At 46.0% G+C, this 17,662-nt stretch overlaps 1 protein-coding gene across 1 annotated transcript in view; it reads right to left on the reverse strand.

Annotated features, from left to right (window-relative positions):
• Window positions 1-17,662, reverse strand: part of LOC133113895 (voltage-dependent T-type calcium channel subunit alpha-1I-like) — a 136,860-nt gene that overhangs the window by 88,022 nt on the left and 31,176 nt on the right. The window contains exon 2 of the mRNA XM_061223026.1: window positions 3,974-4,085. Within this exon, the coding sequence (XP_061079010.1) occupies window positions 3,974-4,085 (112 nt within the window). The remainder of the gene's footprint in view (window positions 1-3,973; window positions 4,086-17,662) is intronic.

Here is a 17,662-nt window from a genome sequence, read left to right on the forward strand (position 1 = left end):
TTGCATGTGGAACATAACCTCCTCTGTGGCTGGAATGTTTGCATAGCGTTCCCCCATCCCTCATTCACACCACACACAGAGATCTGTGCCGATGTTTCATCTGAACATTCATTCCCATTTATTTTTCTCTTCTTGGAGAGTAATTGGCATAACGGGTAGCTCAGCGGCAGAGGATTTTGATTCAATCATGCACAACGCAGGTAATTGTTTGTTTCTCCTTGTCAAAAATTCACTCTGTCTGACATGATTCTGTAGGTCCAATCTACAAAACATTGTGGTAAATTCAGATTTTAAACAGAAACAGTGAGTTCTCAGTGAGCAAAAGGAGAAATCTTGACATCTAGAGGGCTGTAAATCTGGGACTGAGAGACGTTCTGACAGGAACAGACTAATTTACCCCCAGTTTATCTCATGTTTCATTTGGATATAGCATCTTAGTTGGCTAGAAACCTTTCACTCTTCAATCAAATATAGCCAGGTTTAACCTGAACTCGTCTCGACCTACGTACTGTCTAGCCAGCTGAAAACCCAGCTATATTTGGTTGAAAAGTGAAAGAACTACACTACATCCAGGTAAAAACCTGAGCCAAATTGGGGGTAAATTAGTCAAAACGTCTTTCAGACCCAGATGTCTAGATCGGTCTGGATTCCACATGTTGCTGACTGGGATCGTACACTCTCAGAAATAAAGAGTACAGTGTAGATTAATTTCCCAAATGTATCCAGAAAGGTACAATACTGTTCTTTTGGGTAGAAATAAGTACCCTTTTCAAATAAATAAATAATTATTCCAATGGCAGTTTTATGTACCGATAGGGCTCCCCCCATTTTTCATACTATCTGTTCTGAGAGTGTGCAAGTGCATGGCGTGAATCCTTGTATTATCCCATGCTATTGTGTGTGTGTGTGTGTGTGCATGCATGCGTGCGTGCGTATGTGTGTTTGTGCTACTCAATCCATACTGATTCAGATAAATACAGATTTTGTACAGCTGAGTTAATGACTAGTGTCAGGTGGGTAAGATAGCATTAATTTCAGTCTCATAGAGGCACTGAATTCCACCTGCATCTGTGAATCCAAAACCAGCCATGACGGTGCATGAAATGAGGAATGTCGTGCAAATATGTGAGACCCCAGCCAGCGAAACACCTCACGCCTAGCCTCCCTCCCCTTCCACCTCTCCGTTTACTCCTCTTTTTTTCCCTCCGGTGTGGCGAGCTCTCACATCCCGTCTTGTGTTTAATTCATTTTCTCCATTGACCCAGGTCTATATTTAACCTCCTGCGCTGTTGCTGTGCATTTCCTCACAGCGGCTCAGACAACCCCCCCGGTCAGACGGCAATCACAGAGATGGAGAGAGGGAGAGAGGGAGAGAGGGAGAGAGGGAGAGCGAGAGAGGGGAGACTGAGAGACGGAGAGAGATGGAGAAAGCAGAGAGAGGGAGAGAGGGAGAGAGCGGGGAGAGAGAGGGGAGACTGAGAGATGGAGAGAGTGGAGAGAGGGAGAGAGGGAGAGAGATGGAGAGTGCAGAGAGAGGGAGAGATGGAGAGATGGACAGACAGAGAGACTGGGGAGAGACGGAGAGATGGAGAGATGGAGAGAGGGAGAGATGGTGAGTGCAGAGAGATGGAGAGAGGGAGAGATGGAGAGACTGGGGAGAGACGGAGAGATGGAGAGACGGAGAGAGGGAGAGAGCAGGGAGAGCGGGGAGCCGCTCTCCATATTTCTCAGGCCGATGGAGCCAGCGGCTCGTTACGAGGAGAATCTCAACGCCGCCTCTCGCATGTTTTCACTTTTGACGAGGAGTGATCATGCTACCTTATTTTAGAACATTTTAAAACATTCGACAGGCCTGCCATGGAAACTCACAGCTCCGCCTGGCAGGGTCTTGGATAGGATAGGTTGGATTTCTCCGGAACAGCGACCGACCGGCGTGGTAAACAATCGTGCACAGTGGCAAGCTGTTTCAGTATTCACCGAACAAGCGAAAAATATCGACTGAACATGTGAAAAAAGAACATTGCTCAAAAGTTCTTTGTTGCTTTAAGTTTAAGGTAACTTTATTCAGGTTTCTTCATTTCTTTTATGAACCAAAGCAACTAGTTCAGAGACCAAAGGAGAGACATAATCTCCATCAACTCCTTGATCCATCGCCCAATGGTAGACTAGACTGAAATGTAATCGATACAAACACTAATTTATTCCAGCTGCAATCAGACTAATGAAGTAAGATCTTTGGGACCTTTGGGGAACGTGTACGTCTTTTTATATTTATGCAGAGATATTTATTAATATGCCGATTTATTTATTGATTTATTGATGTTGTACGTCTCTGTCTTTGTGTAGCCTGTAGGTTCTGTGTCATGGTTTTATCTTGCAACCAAACTGTCCCTATGGGGATTATGATGAAGAACTCGACTAGACTGGACCTTATCCACCAGTCTCATTCTCCACATTTGTTCAATTTGTATTGCATATAGCCGAGGGAAGGAGAGAGAGACGGATGAAAAAATGAAAGAGGAAATTGATGGTAAAGGCAGAGATGAACGGCGCAGGAATAGGGGGATGCATTATTAAGCACACAGAGGCGTGACATAAAGACTCCCCAGGGGAAGGAGGATAAATCACTGGGGTGTCTGAGGTCTCGGCCCCCTCATCCCCCGCAGGCACACAGAGGGGCTGTCATATAACACGTGGAGCCACACTTTCAGAGAATACGCGCGCCACCAACAGCTTTGACAAAGACTGCTAATGAGCTGTGAATATGTGAGTGAGTGTAGGCCTGAGAGGAAATATGGGATGTCAGAGAGAGAGCGAGAGAGAGAGAGAGAGAGAGAGAGAGAGAGAGAGAGGGAGAGAGACGCTCTGATTAAGCGTGTCTGTGAAGTGATTGATTGTAATGATATTAAATGGACAAACATCGGACATTGCTCACACACACACACGTACACACACACATTGACAGAAGGGGAAATAAATGTTAAAGGCATGATGCTGAGGCTGGTCCAGACTATAGGAGAACAGGTTATCTGCAGGGTTGTTTTGTATGTTTTGTGATCTGGAGTCGAAGTGAGCCTCTGAAGACCAGCAGTGGTTCAAATGGAAATCCTCCGGGGTGAAGCATCTCATTGGAGAGATTATGCATTGGATTAGTGTGCCTGCCTTTCAAGTGCTCAGAATGGACCTCAGTCCGGGCTGGCTACAAAGCTGCTGATACACTGTGAGCACCTCTCTCTCCACGGATAAGTACTCAAATGGCTAAAGCCCTGTGTTTCAGCACCCCAGAGATGGAGGTCATTTATTGGGGAAATATGGGCTGGTGAACTTTTGGCATGACGAGAGGGGCTAAATTCTGTGAAAACTTTATAAATCAGGTTTATAAAACTGGTCTCTACACAGCTACACATGCCTTTGACTGGGCTGGAATAGCTAATTACAGTTCAGTATTCCAGCTGTAAAATTCAGCTATGCCAGCATGACCAGCTTAAATGAAATTAAGCTGGTCTAATTGGGTATGAGCTAATAAACTAGCTTGGCCAAGCTGGTCATGAAGCTGGTATAGCTGGGTATGACTTGGTCAACCAGCTACCAGCTGTTCCAAAACTTAGCTTGGCCTGGTAAATCTTGGAACTGGTCTCAACTGGTCAACCAGCTAAATCATGTCAAGCTGAGATCTGGTCGAACTGGTCAACCAGCAACCAGCTGTTTCAAAACTTAGCTTCAGCTGTTGAGGGACAGAACGAGAGATAAAGAGAAAGAGAGAGCGAAAGAGAACGAGAAAGAGAGCACTTCTGACTTTTAAAAGCCCTGTATAGACACAAAATGGGATTATTCTCTCAGAGGTCACATATAGGAAGAGAGAGAAAGAGCGTTAACAAGAAGAAACATGTGCGAGGAAGGGAGAGGCGGAGAGTGGGCAGAGAAAAGGAGAAATGGGGGATGAGAAGAGGAGGAGAGGAGAGATGGAGCTCACCTGTAGGATCTGGCAGCGATCGGAGGAGCAGTCGATGTTCTCGCACGGCTGGTACATGCCCAAGGTCACACAGTTGAGCAGGATCACCATCATGGTGACACGCTCGAACCACGTGGGAGAGACAGAGAGTCAAGGAGCGTGCATAAAAAAAATACACAAAATGGCGGAATGGCACAGCTTGCCACCGCACACGCTACGCACAGCGGTAACATATCAGAGCTTTGATGGGCTGTCAGAACACGACAACATCAAAGCAGAACCGAGAGCGTTGCTCCTGTTGACAGTGCCATCCTTTTCACATGTCGAAGTATAGCGAAATGATCAAACACAGGAAACTTTGGCCCTTGCCACCCGCAACAATAAACAACAACGACAAAAAAAAGATCAAAGCGCCCTTGTGGGTTTTCTGTATAATTAGCAATCACTCTGTTAACCGACAACTTGTTTGGGGAAATTCACTTTTTGTAAATCTTGCATGACAGAAAGAATCTCTTTCGCTTTTGAAGTCATCTGAACGAGGGGATATGAATCCCTCGAACCTTTTATGACAGTTTACAACGCATCCACAAGTGGGTCCCCACACAGCTGCTCGATCCCGCTATGTCACCAACCGCAAAAACTGTTTAGAGCTCTGACACTTTTGCTTACAAAAAGTAATCTACAAAGAGAATGCTCTGCCTAAACCTTCAATTCTAAAGCTTGATTTTTCAAAACTTCCAGCCAGAACCCAATGGATCTGTTTTGCACAGATTAAGTAAGCCTAGTTCCAGTACGTTACATTACATTACATTAATGGCATTTGGCAGACGATCTTATCCAGAGCGACGTACATTTGATTAGACTAAGCAGGAGACAATCCTCCCCTGGAGCAATGCAGGGTTAAGGGCCTTGCTCAAGGGCCCAATGGCTGTGCGGATCTTATTGTGGCCACACCGGGGATTGAACCTTGTGGGTCCCAGTTGTGTACTTTAACCACTACCCAGACAACATTCTAATTTGAATAGAGATTCTCCACACAGCACTGAATTTAGTCTATAGGCTTAATCTGTGTCTATGGAACTGGTCATTGAAGTCTGAAGATACATTAATCTAAGATAAATTACACATTGGTGAAGGAAACGGTTCCAATTTGGGGATAATTCTGTATGACGTGGTGAGCTACCTATAATTCACCCTTATAATTCAGTAAAGCACAACAATGAATACTCGGAGAGAGGAGACAGGTCTTGCTGCATCAGGTTTGGCAAGACGGGTCGCTGAGTCTGCAGATATGTGGTCTTGGAAGGAGTTAGTGTGGCTATGAAAGATGCGATTCTGTTTTTTCCCAGCAAAGGGCAGATACACTGATCTAAAGGACAACATCATTCTGCAATCAAATCCAGCTTCTTTAGCATTGGCTGTCTCGCGCTATCAACCTCTTAAACCCTATAGCCCACTTCCAATCAAACGCTGCTTTACGACGACATTTGTGTGGATAAAAAGGGGCTTTCGCAGGGTGCTGAAATTGATAATCTCTGATGCCAATCAAAAAATTGGATTTCACAGCTTTGCTGGTTGGAGAGGGTCCATCGGGGGTTTCAAAAACGAATTAAACCTTGTGTTCTGAACTCAACACCCAGAGGCAGTTTTGCTGGGTTAGCACAAGACAATGCACAGCAGGCTAAACAGCAGAGCTAGCCAAAGCTTTCCAAAAGAAAAAAAACATCAATAAAAACCTGTCAGTATTTTCAAGCGTGACAGGACAAATGAATAAGCGTTTGCTTTGACTGACGCCTTACAATACAGTGCATGAAAGGGAATTTAACAGTCCACAATGCGGAATAAATCTCCGGGGATTAAGTGAAATGTCCTCGGGCGTGTGCATGCAGCAGAGCTGCGACAACTGTTCCCTGAGCCCAAGAGGACCACTGCGGGATTATTTCTGAGAACCCTCGCTCTTCAGCACTTATGAATAACAGAAGGGGCTGTGTTATTCCCCAGCTCTCCGGGCCTTGGTTTCCAAACACTGGTACGTGGATCGGCGCCTGAGCCTAGCAAGATGGCCGCCCGTACCAAGCAATTACAGTTAGTCATAGAAATGAATGAAAATAATGACTGGCTCAAGGGCCCAACAGCTGTGCGGGTCTTATCGTGGCTACACCGGGGCTTGAGCCACCAACTTTCCGGGCTCCAATCATGTAGCTTAGCCACTAGGCTACAGGCTGCCCCAGGTGATGCATGATGTTGTTGCCCTTACAGTGTATGGTCCATAAGACTTTGAGATTCTTAATTGCCAGTTGACAGGCTGAACATTTTTAGGAACCACTGGTATAAGGCACAGTACACAGGAGCACATAAAGCATGGACCCTCCCATAATAGGCAGCGTAGGTGCCAGCTGGCTGGCCAAAATGCGTAAAGTTTAGATACATATTGACACACCTGGGAATACGAGATGTCAGCACTGTTGGGGATAACCAGCTCTGAGAACGACCTGTGACTTAGACCCTTAGGACCTATCAGAATGCACAGCGGTGGTGATTTGGAGAGCGTAACACAGATGCCATCACAACATCAGGATTAGAGCCCCAGGAGATCTGTCCAATGTCACTGAAAACTAGGGCAGCATATCTATCCTGATTTAAGTACCTCTGAAATGGAAATTCATCTTGCCACCAATGATGCATTAAATACAAACTGATCCAGCCCCCTTGCACATCCCCATGTTTAGATCAGTGAGTGTGTACTGTATGTGCATGTGTGTGTCTGTGTGTGTGTGTGTGTGTGTGTGTGTGAATATCAATGCATCATATAACTGCTTTCATCAATCATTTAATATGATTTTAAAAGCAGTATGAATCTTATTCGTATAATGACAGTCGTATAATGCATCGACTTGAAGGCAGGAGCCCTAAATTGCCTGTCTGTCTGTGTCAGTGCAGCTCATTGCGCTGTTTGGCTACTCTACCCCCCAACCACTCAAATCCATGTGGGCACGTGGCAGTGGTATTTCAGGTTACGGAGGATCAGAGGAAATCAGGCTACTTTGAGGCTGTGCCAAGTTCATTATATGTGGCTCATGATGAATACTGGAGAGGCAGGGCTGACAGCACAGCTGTGTTTAAGGATAGAAGATGTTCTGCCTGGCACTGCATATGTTTAATAATCAGCGATATAATCAGTTACACCAGCTTTATGGACTGGAGGATCTCTGATCTTCTCTACTACTGCTAGTTACTACTACAAGCACTAGTAATTACTACTGCTAGTAGCAGTTACTACTACTACTAATGAATGGGGTGACATTGGCTCAGTCATCTGGTAGTCAGAGAATTGCCAGTTCGATCCCACCCTGGGTGTGTTAAAGTGTCCCTGAGCAAGTGTCCCTAACCCCCAAATGCTCCTGACCAGCTGGTCGGTGCCTTGCATGGCAGCCAATCGCCGTTGGTGTGTGAGTGCTCGTGTGAATGGATGAATGAGAAGCATAAATTGTACAGCGCTTTGGATGAAGGTGCTATACAAATGCCAACCATTTACTATACTACAAAATGCTTTACAGAGATGAGTGTGAAACTCTGCTCAACAACCACTAATGCATAGCACCCACGTGGGTGATGCATGGCGGCCATTTTACACTCAGCACACATCACACACTCACCACACATCAGCTGAGGTGGAGAGGGAGAGAACAATTTCAGAAAATCAAGCTGGGGTATGATTAGATAGCAGGTTGAGAGAGCCAGGTTGGGAATTTGGCCAAGACACCAGGGAACCCTCTACAGTGTGCAGTGTCGTGGGTTCTTGACTGACCGCAATGAGTCATATGGCAGTCTTGCCTGTTTGTCTAAGCTGCCAGGGAAAGCTAATCGGGATCAGCCATAACTGATTCAGTTCCTCTTCTCCAATCCCCACCTCTTCCATTTGTCTCATTTTAAATCCAGTCAATCCGGACACCGTGTGACAGGTAATCATTGTGATCTTGATACAAAGAGTGTGTAGCAGTTCTCCTCCTGAGCCCCTGGGTGCAGCCTGACACTACCAGCCCATATTCCCGCCCCTTCTGTTGGCCAAATGTTGTGCTAGCAGCAATGAGCTCATACCAGTTCGGCTTTCGAGATGTGAGGCGCCCCGCGGAGTTCCCAGCATCCCGCTGGGGGCTCGAGCTGAAACGAGGTCTGTTTCCCAAGGGTCCCCCCCCCCCCTGCCCCCAGAACCCCGCCCGCGCGCACGAACGCTCTGGCTCCTATGAGCGCGGGCGAAATCCCGGCCGTTTAACTCAGCGGACCTCGGCATCGAGAGGAGTCCGCCGGGAATCTCCGTGGGAGAGAAGGCTCATTAGAAGAAAGGCGGGGGCTGGGGTCGGTCTCGAGGTGAACGCCAAACCCGCTGAAACTCCGCGTCTCAGCGACGTGTGACATCCGCCCTGTCGAGCACACCACTCCGGGAGGACCAGGGAGGAGCCACTGGTGCACAGGGTTACACATGCAACGGTACCCAGCTAACGGCTAACATCACACATCCCTGCTGTATAATCCAGCCGTACCAGTTTGACCAGCATGAAAATTGAGCTGGTCGATCTGGTATTGAGCTGGTCTAACAGGGTATGTGCTGATCAACCAGCATGGCCAAGCTTGAGCTGGTCAAACCATGTCAGAATATTAGCTGGTCTTTTTCAAAACGTAGCTTGTGTTTTTTTGGGGGGTTTTTTCAGTAGGAAAAAAAACCACTACATTTTATTTAGCAGGTGCTTTTATCCAAAACAACATACAGAAAGTTCATACCAAGGTCATTTGAATTACAGAACAGGTTGGATATGGTACAATTCACATATAATCAGTTGAACTTTAAGTCTAGTGCACATGGTGAAACGGCCAAGTCCCGTAAGTAATAAGGTCAGGACAGCCAAGAATGGATTTTAAAAGCCTGACCTTCACTGAATTATACACCTAAGAATTTAAACACTACCTTTCTATAGGTTGTAAGACATTCAAAACATTTTACAATTGCTGAGAACAAAAGAGGAGGGTAATATAGAGTCACTGTAGGTTAATGATATCCAGCATGCTAAATATTCCAGCTAATAATTGTAACATACAGCCACTGTAGATTAATGATATCCAGCATGCTAAATATCCATCCATCCATCCATCCATCCATCTGAACCCGCTTATCCTGAACAGGGTCGCAGCGGGGCTGGAGCCTATCCCAGCATACATTGGGCGAAAGGCAGGAATACACCCTGGACAGGTCGTCAGTCCATCGCAGGGCACACACACCATTCACTCACACACTCATACCTATGGGCAATTTGACTCTCCAATCAACCTAACCTGCATGTCTTTGGACGGTGGGAGGAAACCGGAGTACCCGGAGGAAACCCACGCAGACACGGGGAGAACATGCAAACTCCGCACAGAGAGGCCCCGGCCGACAGGGATTCGAACCCAGGACCTCCTTGCTGTGAGGTGGCAGTGCCATCCGTGTCGCCCATGCTAAATATGCTAGCTGATATTTGTAACATACAGTCACTGTCAGAAAATTATATCCAGCATGCTAAACATGCCAGCTGATATTTGTAACATACAACCACTGTAGGTTAATGATATCCAGCATGCTAAACATGCCAGCTAATATTTGTAACATACAGCCACTGTCAGTAAATGATATCCAGCATGCTAAACATGCCACCTGATATTTGTAACATACAGCCACTGTAGGTTAATGATATCCAGCATGCTAAACATGCCACCTGATATTTGTAACATACAGCCACTGTAGGTTAATGACATCCAGCATGCAAAAAATGCCAGCTGATATTTGTAACATACAGCTACTGAAGGTTAATGATATCCAGCATGCTAAACATGCCAGCTAATATTTGTAACATAGAGTTACTGTAGGTTAATGATATCCAGGGTGAAGTAAAGGAGATAAGTTTCAGTTGAAAATCTGCCATGAAAGATTGTAATTGTGTGTGTCACACGGAGCAGCGGTACAAAAGAGTAAATGTAATAGTGCAGTATTTATGAGTTAAAGACCAGGGGAGGATAACGGCCTACAAAAATAAGTTTCATTAAATCATTCATAAACCTAGGTAACTGGGGTCTTTTTTTTTCTAACAAGCTGGTTGAGATGATTTAGTAGGCGTAAGTCTACTCAACTCCATGTCCTGCAGCCTGCAGTGTCTGCAGGCATTTGCTTCAACTGTGCGCTACACCACCCGAGCTTATTATCTGAACCGAGCAGGTGAACTAGCAGGGCCGTAGGGCAATGTAAGTTGGGTATTCTAGTCAATTAAATATGCAACGCTGTGTTATCTGTGATAATGCCTGATTCTCATGATAATCTGCTGAAAGATGACTGATTGTCATTACATTCCTGCCCGTTTCAAGTACTACACCAGACAGTGCGAGACTGCCGTTAGATGAGGATTATGTGCCTGTCGCAAATGTGCAAGCTCTTCAAAACATTTTCTTTCTTTTTTTTAAATGAGTCAATTAGCAAGATTGCCTGGAAGGAACTTTTCTTTCCCTCTTCCACCGTGAATGCTCCACAGAAAGGGAAAGAAAAAAAAAGACATACTCAGAATTGTTCATCGCCATAATAGCCCCATTGTTTTGTGTACCCCAATTGAAAGTGCAGGACTATAAAAGAACACGCTTTTAATGAAATTAATCCCAGCAACATTTCTCACCCCTTCTGTCATTGCAGTGTCAGGATTTGTGGAATAAAAGGCCCGGATCTTAATCTTTCCTTGTACATGGCGGCCTCCTGAGCTATTCAGAGGGAAAATCAGATAAACATCACTGCCGCTGTTCTAACAGCTTCAAATGATTAAGAGTCTGGTAGGAATAATTCATGATTCAACTTGTTGTTTGATACTCACTGCTTAACCTTACTGGTATCATTTCCCCGTATTGTGTTGAACAATAGCCACACTCAGGATGCTGCAGGCAGGGGAGGCCCCAGGGATTTCGGGCCCCTGCCACACATTGGTCTCCATGACCTGCCCGCACATCCACAGCAGGGCTCCTGTCCAGTCAGGGCCTGTGGAATCACCCAATCACAGGGAGGATGGGGAAAGTGACAGTCCTTGTTTAACGAGACGGTGGCCAGCAAGACTATTTAATTAGGGGGATGCCAAGTATGAAGTTATGAGGGATTGTCTGCTAAGAAGGTCATTACCCTCTCATTGAGAAGACGCGCAAGCATGCTGAGGAGGCGGGAGGTGAGAGAGAGGGAGAGAAAGTGAGAGAGAGAGAGAGATGGGAAGGAAAGTGAGTGAGTGTGTGAGTGTGTGTGTGTATGTGTGTAAGGAAGGAGAGACTGTGTGTGTGAGGAAGCAGAGACTGTGTGTGTGAGGAAGGAGAGACTGTGTGTGTGAGGAAGCAGAGACTGTGTGTGTGAGGAAGGAGAGAGTGTGTGTGTGTGAGGAAGCAGGGAGTGTGTGTGTGGGTGTGTGTGTGTGTGAGAAAGGAGAGAGTGCTTGTGAGAGGAAGGAGAGTGTGTGTAAGGAAGGAGAGAGAGGGGGAGTGTATGAGACACAGAAAGAACAGAAAACAGAAAGAGCAGTAGGGGGAAGCCACGGTGGCAGAATGCATCAGTATCAGAGAGCGATAAAGAAAGAGAGACGTCTCATTGTAGGCAGGCAGCCGGTGGCTCCAAAGTGGATTGACCTTTGACCCGCCTAACATGAGCGGCACGCAAGCCTATTAATCCCCCTCCAGCGGGCACCACAAGGCCACTGCACATCATTCAGAGAAACACTCCGCCACGGAGACTGCATTCCTGTTACACAACACCAGTCCCAACAAATAACACTTTCATTTCTCACAAAGGTGAGAGATGCCGAGGGTTCTGACGATGATAGAATAAGGCTTAAGTGTATGCGTACCCTTTGCTTACGAGGCCAGTGCACCGGTGCCACAATGACACTGTAATTGAATTGCAAGGCGTTGAATCTCATGTAAAGTACACTTAGTAGTATCTCTAAAGAGGCAATGATAACCAGATGTAGCCCCCCCTGCTGTAAAATCAAGCTACTGTATGCCAGCTTGACCAGCTCCAAAATTTAGCTGATCATAAGCTGATCAGGCTCGGCATGGGTTGGTCGACCAGCTAGTGCTGGTCACGAGTCTGAGCTGGTAGCTGGTCAACACATAGCTAGAGCTGGTCAAACCATGTCAAGCTGGGAGCTGGTCTGAACTAGTCAACAAGCTACCAGCTGCTTGGCTCTCTTGAAGTGTGACTTGGACAGAGAGAGAAGGTTTAAGGTTTGGCCATTGATGTGGTGGCCTGCATCAGTCTTTTTCTTATTCACCAAGAATGAGTCCAGCCCTCTGGCTTTCAAATCTGACCTTGTTGGAGGTGATAGCGGAAGTCACAATGAGTTTCATACATGTTGTCTCTTCATACATCTCCTTGAATCTCTTCCCCTGTCACTCTTTTCCTCTCTCCTTCCCTCTCTCTCTCTCTCTCTCTCTCTCTCTCTCTCTCGTGCAACTTATCAAACAAATTGGATAGCACAACTTCCCAAAAATGTTAAAACTCTACCAGGGCTAATAGCAGCATTTTGCATGCAGACACATAATGACAGTAAATTGTTTGTAATTCACAGTATTCAGGCTGTCTCCTTACACACCTGCCAAACCCCAGGTGGCCGTAATATTGGATGTATAATTGAGCGAATTTACAAAAGCAGACTGGTTTCTGCCCTTTCCCTTTGGTTCGGACAATGTCTAACACCAGGCTGAATGGAGGCCGTCAGCCTTTCAATCTCTCACCAAATCTCCCCATTCGTTTAATCAATTTATCTTGACTGCAAGAGGGGCCAGACGAATCTGCAGTAGATTATATCCTGTCATATGAAACTGCGCTTTATTGTTCCAGGAGAACATGACTTCTGCCGACACATTCTCCATGGAAACAGATTGGTGATTACAGATAGTCCTGCAGGTGAAGGGGTTAAAAGTCTCAAGGTGAGTGTGGAGGTTAGGTTTCATTAATGCTCTTGCATAGACACCTATTCCGAAATGAAGCCTGAAACCATTTCTGCCTTTTTTTAATTCCACCCTTTCAATAAGAGAAGACGTGAAATAAAACGGATTCTGCGGTTCAGCTATCAGAAAACCCCCATCTGTGTGAAAATTGCACACTGGTTTTAATCCAATGCATTTAATCCTGGGTAACGTACGTTTTGAGCGTTTGGTATGATGAGACAGAGCTGCAATGCCCATTTGTGAATTACAATGGGGAGAGAGGAGAATGGGAGTTATTGGGGAGAATTTAATGAAAATATTCAAATGATCCCGCCATTTCGGCATAGCCCTGCGGAATATGTACTAAATGCGTTCATGTAACAGACAGGATTTCCAGCACAGTGGGTTTTAGAATAGAGACTCAGTGGTGTGAAGTGATAACACTGATGATGTAATGTAAAGTAATTGTGTGACTTCAGCGAGCGTTGAAGATTAAATCCAAGCTTGGGCATATCCTGGCGATAATAAGCCAACACCTGCTAAACTAGAGTAATGATGAGCGGTGAGCAGTTGTGATGAAACATATCCCATTCTCAGCAGGTACCGTCGTTAAAGAAGCAGACTTACGACTGGTACTGTACGTAAAAATGCCCCGCGGGTGTGTAAATCATTTAGGAGCTCCTGTTTCCTGTTCTGCGCCCCCTCAACGTTCACACAGCACGACTGACGACGTAACAGTCCGGCGAGGAGCAGACGGGGGGGGACCCCGCTGAGTGACAGGTGCCACGTGAAGCAGAACCCGCCCCCCTTTTGACCGCCTGACCCGAGCGTGGGCCTCCGAGGTGTGTTGCCGCGGAGACAGTAGTTTAATTCACCTGTCAGCACTCTCAGCTGGGGTGGAGGGTGAGGAGAGGAGGGGGCTAGAGGTCAGAGAGGCATAGGGGGCACGGTGGAGCTCTTCCACCCTTGGTTGCCCCTCTGCCTTCTCTATGACAAGGTCAGTACAACATGGCGACCCGGCCAGGCTTCAAAAGCAGACAACTGCCACCATTTTCCCTCTGCGGCTGTCTGACACCACCAACTGCATACAGGTACACAACCGTCATGTGACATTATGCTCTATAAATATTATGTTATATATAATATTAAATATTATATCAGTTTTCCAGACATTTGGTCTTTAACATATCTTTATGGGCTTGTAATAGTAGAGTTTTCTCAGTAAAAACTTGCACATTCAAGTTGTTTTCATAGAGTTTCACTCTAATAATGTTTACAATGACCACAGAGTGTAATGTATTACTGTTAAAAGTCAACTGTATACCAGGATAGAAGATGAAACATCAAATGGCAGTTATTGCTAATATGAAGTGAGACCCCAGCACTCCCCTCTGGGCTGTGGTCTGACAGGAGAGGAGAGGTCAGCAGACACCCTCCTCTCTGGCCTGGGCACGATGGCACACTTTGGGGTTACCCTGCTGGGGAACGTCCCTGGTACTGGTGGTAGTGATTATGTCATGAGTGGCCATCACCAACATGATATGAAGTCAATATTTCCTCAGATATTAATACGGAATACCTGTCAAAATGTTCAGTCAAGCTTTAAGAACAAAACTGTGCAACAGATCTTCCATCAGTTAACTTAATTCATTGACCAAAAAGCTTAATCAGAGTTAACTTGAACAGCAAAGGCCTAATGTCTATAAGCTGTGATCAATTTTATTATCATCATATATTTTCGTACATGCATACCGCCCTTTTATAAAGCAAAAACTGGATGGACATACAGCATTAACGTTCAAATCAACTCAAGAACAAGAGCTAGTGTATGTCTAACATCCATATGCCTGCTTCGCTCAATATAACATAACATGGAGAGAGAGAGCGAACGCACCCACACAGACATGAAAACACACTTCCTCACGCACAGCACTGTTCTATCAGTGGCTCCCTTTACATCATTAATAAGTAATTATAAGACGAACAATACCCTTCAAATGCGCCTGGGAAGTTAATGTGGCAGAAAGTAATCTGCACACAGACACGCACACGCGTGTGAATACGTGGAGTCTGTCCCGTTAAGCGCGGTCTGACAGCCAACGTGGCGCACGGAGGCGGCAGTGCCGCCGATCGGAGAGGGCTCATTAACGAGGCTCGTTAACGAAACGCCGAACAGTCTTCCTCTCCCAGATGTCGGCAGGAAGACTGGGAGGATTCCTCAATACAAAGCTAATCCTGCTGCCATGGTAACGGGCTCTGACACCGCGTCCCGTCTGGGTGCGCGCGCGAGCGTGCGTGTTACGGTGAAGACACACTGAACGCAGCAAAACCGCCCGGCATCGCACCCACGTCCCTCAATAGGCCGCTTGTGGGCGTTACAATGAATTTCTTGACTGACAGTGATGTGCGTTAAATTTCAACCGGGTTCAAAATTATGTTTTCATTGTCCAGTTTTAATAAAATCTGAAAATCATGAAAATGTAAGATTGTATGTGGTGGCTATAGCTGGATATATTATTGCCCTATTTGTATGTGTTTTGTGAGACTGTGGAAAGGGGTAGCCTACTTCATTCATTTTTTAATATCAACTAGGCTACATTCTCGCCTTGCTTTCGTAAGAGGGACATCACGTAGCATTGTTTGTATTATGGTCTTGATTCATTTAAGATGTTTGTGGGGACTGGTGCACTGTAGCAAAATGCTACCGTTCGTAGCCTATTGATTAGAACAGGTCACCCAGCCAGCCTTAGTGCTGGTATCCTTACGTTTAACACGAAACGTCCGCCTATTGTTACAGCATAGCCACGTTGCTGTTCAGTGAGGCAGGGTGGTGGCGACAGGGTCTTGGAGATAAACCTTTCCAAGCTTTTGAGCTGCGCCGCGCTGCTTGAACCTCTCGTCGCTGCGCGAGTTATCCCAACATGCCGTGCAGGCGCGCCCCCCCGCCTCCCATTGAAAATGAATGGATGCGGTGCCGCCCGCCTGCCGAAGCCGCATGAGAAGACGCGTATCGGCACATCTGAGGCTGTGTCCACGCTCGTGTTTTTCGCGGACATGTTACGGGTTCGCTCGTCGGTTCAGAGCGCACGATTGTGCTAATGCTGTAGCTCGGTGCCAACAGCCCAGCCCACAGCTGTGTCTGACAGCTGGCTGTTGGTGTCTGCTCTGAATTAGCGGCTTTGACTTGTAGCATAGCTTACTCAGCAAGCAACCTGTGTCACCTTCTGTAGCTAACAGCGGCTGACATCAGGCTGCAATATGGTTGCTGGATAATGTCTTCGCGGAGCTACACGGCATTAGCGCTGACATGCTAAATGGATCATTATTTTTCAGATTTATATCTCAGTAAAAAATAAAGTCATATTAACTGTTCTGGCAGTGATATGAAATAATTGCCAGTTAACTCTCCAAATTGTTATTCGAACCGCATAATCTAAAAATAGGCACTCACAAAAATAAGTGAAATCCAGGGACAGTAGTTATTATGCTGTTTGTGTTAAAGTGAGTTTATATACCCTGCTTCATGTGGGAGTGTGATTACATTTTCAAATGTGAGAAATTGCTGTGACGTGATCTAGTTATTTGACAGCATAGCTAAACAGGGACTAACGGTAGGGATTATCAAACATGATTATTACATGGTCACAAAAGGCACTTTTGAGCACAGGTGTGTGGAAGAATGGGCAGTTGTGTGGAAGAATGTCTCCATGATTGTGTTGTGTGTGTGTGTGTGTGGGTGTGTATGTGTGTGTGCATTTTCTCTTCTATTCCACCATAGGCATGCACCAATCCTTGATAATTTGTCCAATACTTATTCATATTTATCCACATTTCTGACTCATCATCATATCCATCATATTCTATAACTCGTTTAGAAGGACACAAGTTGTGTACGCAGTCCATGCCAAAACAACACCTACGTATTGTGTCCACTCTGCAACCATTCCATTCATAGCACTGGAGCTTTTCTATAATCAAAACCTCTAAGCACACATTATGGCACTTACAGCGGAGAGCGCACACACACGCACACACACACACAAACACACACACACACACAGCCCTGTGGAGAGTGTGAAATGGTGGGAAGTGAGGGAGGCAGACAGATAAACGCTGACAGAGAGTGCCAGTCATGAGAGACGAGTGCCACTGCCACCGAGGTTCCCCTCCGCCATCTGCTTCTCTTTCTCCCTTCTTCTCTCTCTCTCTCTCCCTCTCTCTCCATCTCTCTCTCCTTCTCTCATCCTCCCTCTCTCTCTATCTCTCTCTCCCTCTCTCATTCTCTCTCTCTCTCTCCCTCTCTCTCCATCTCTCTCTCTCCCTCTCTCATTCTCCCTCTCTCTATCTCTCTCCCTCTCTCATTATCTCTCTCTATCTCTCTCTCCCTCTCTCATTCTCTCTCTATCTCTCCCTCTCTCATTCTCTCTATCTCTCCCTCTCTCTCTATCTCTCTCTCCCTATCTCTCTACCTCTCTCATTATCTCCCTCTCTCTCTCTCTCCCTCTCTTTCTCTCTCTATCTCTCTCATTCTCTCTATCGATCTCTCCCTCCCCACCTTCTCTGTATGTTGCGAAACACAGACCCCTGTAGCTTATCACCTGTGACAAGTCACGAAACCATTTCCCCTACTTATGACAGCCCGTTTGTCATCATTTCTTCAGGTTACCCGAGACATCTGACAATAACAATTATAGATTAGCTCCTGGCGAAACACCAAGGAGAAATGACATCATG

The sequence above is a fragment of the Conger conger genome, chromosome 2, assembly GCF_963514075.1.
Source record: "Conger conger chromosome 2, fConCon1.1, whole genome shotgun sequence".
In the NCBI taxonomy this organism is placed as follows: Eukaryota; Metazoa; Chordata; class Actinopteri; order Anguilliformes; family Congridae; genus Conger; species Conger conger.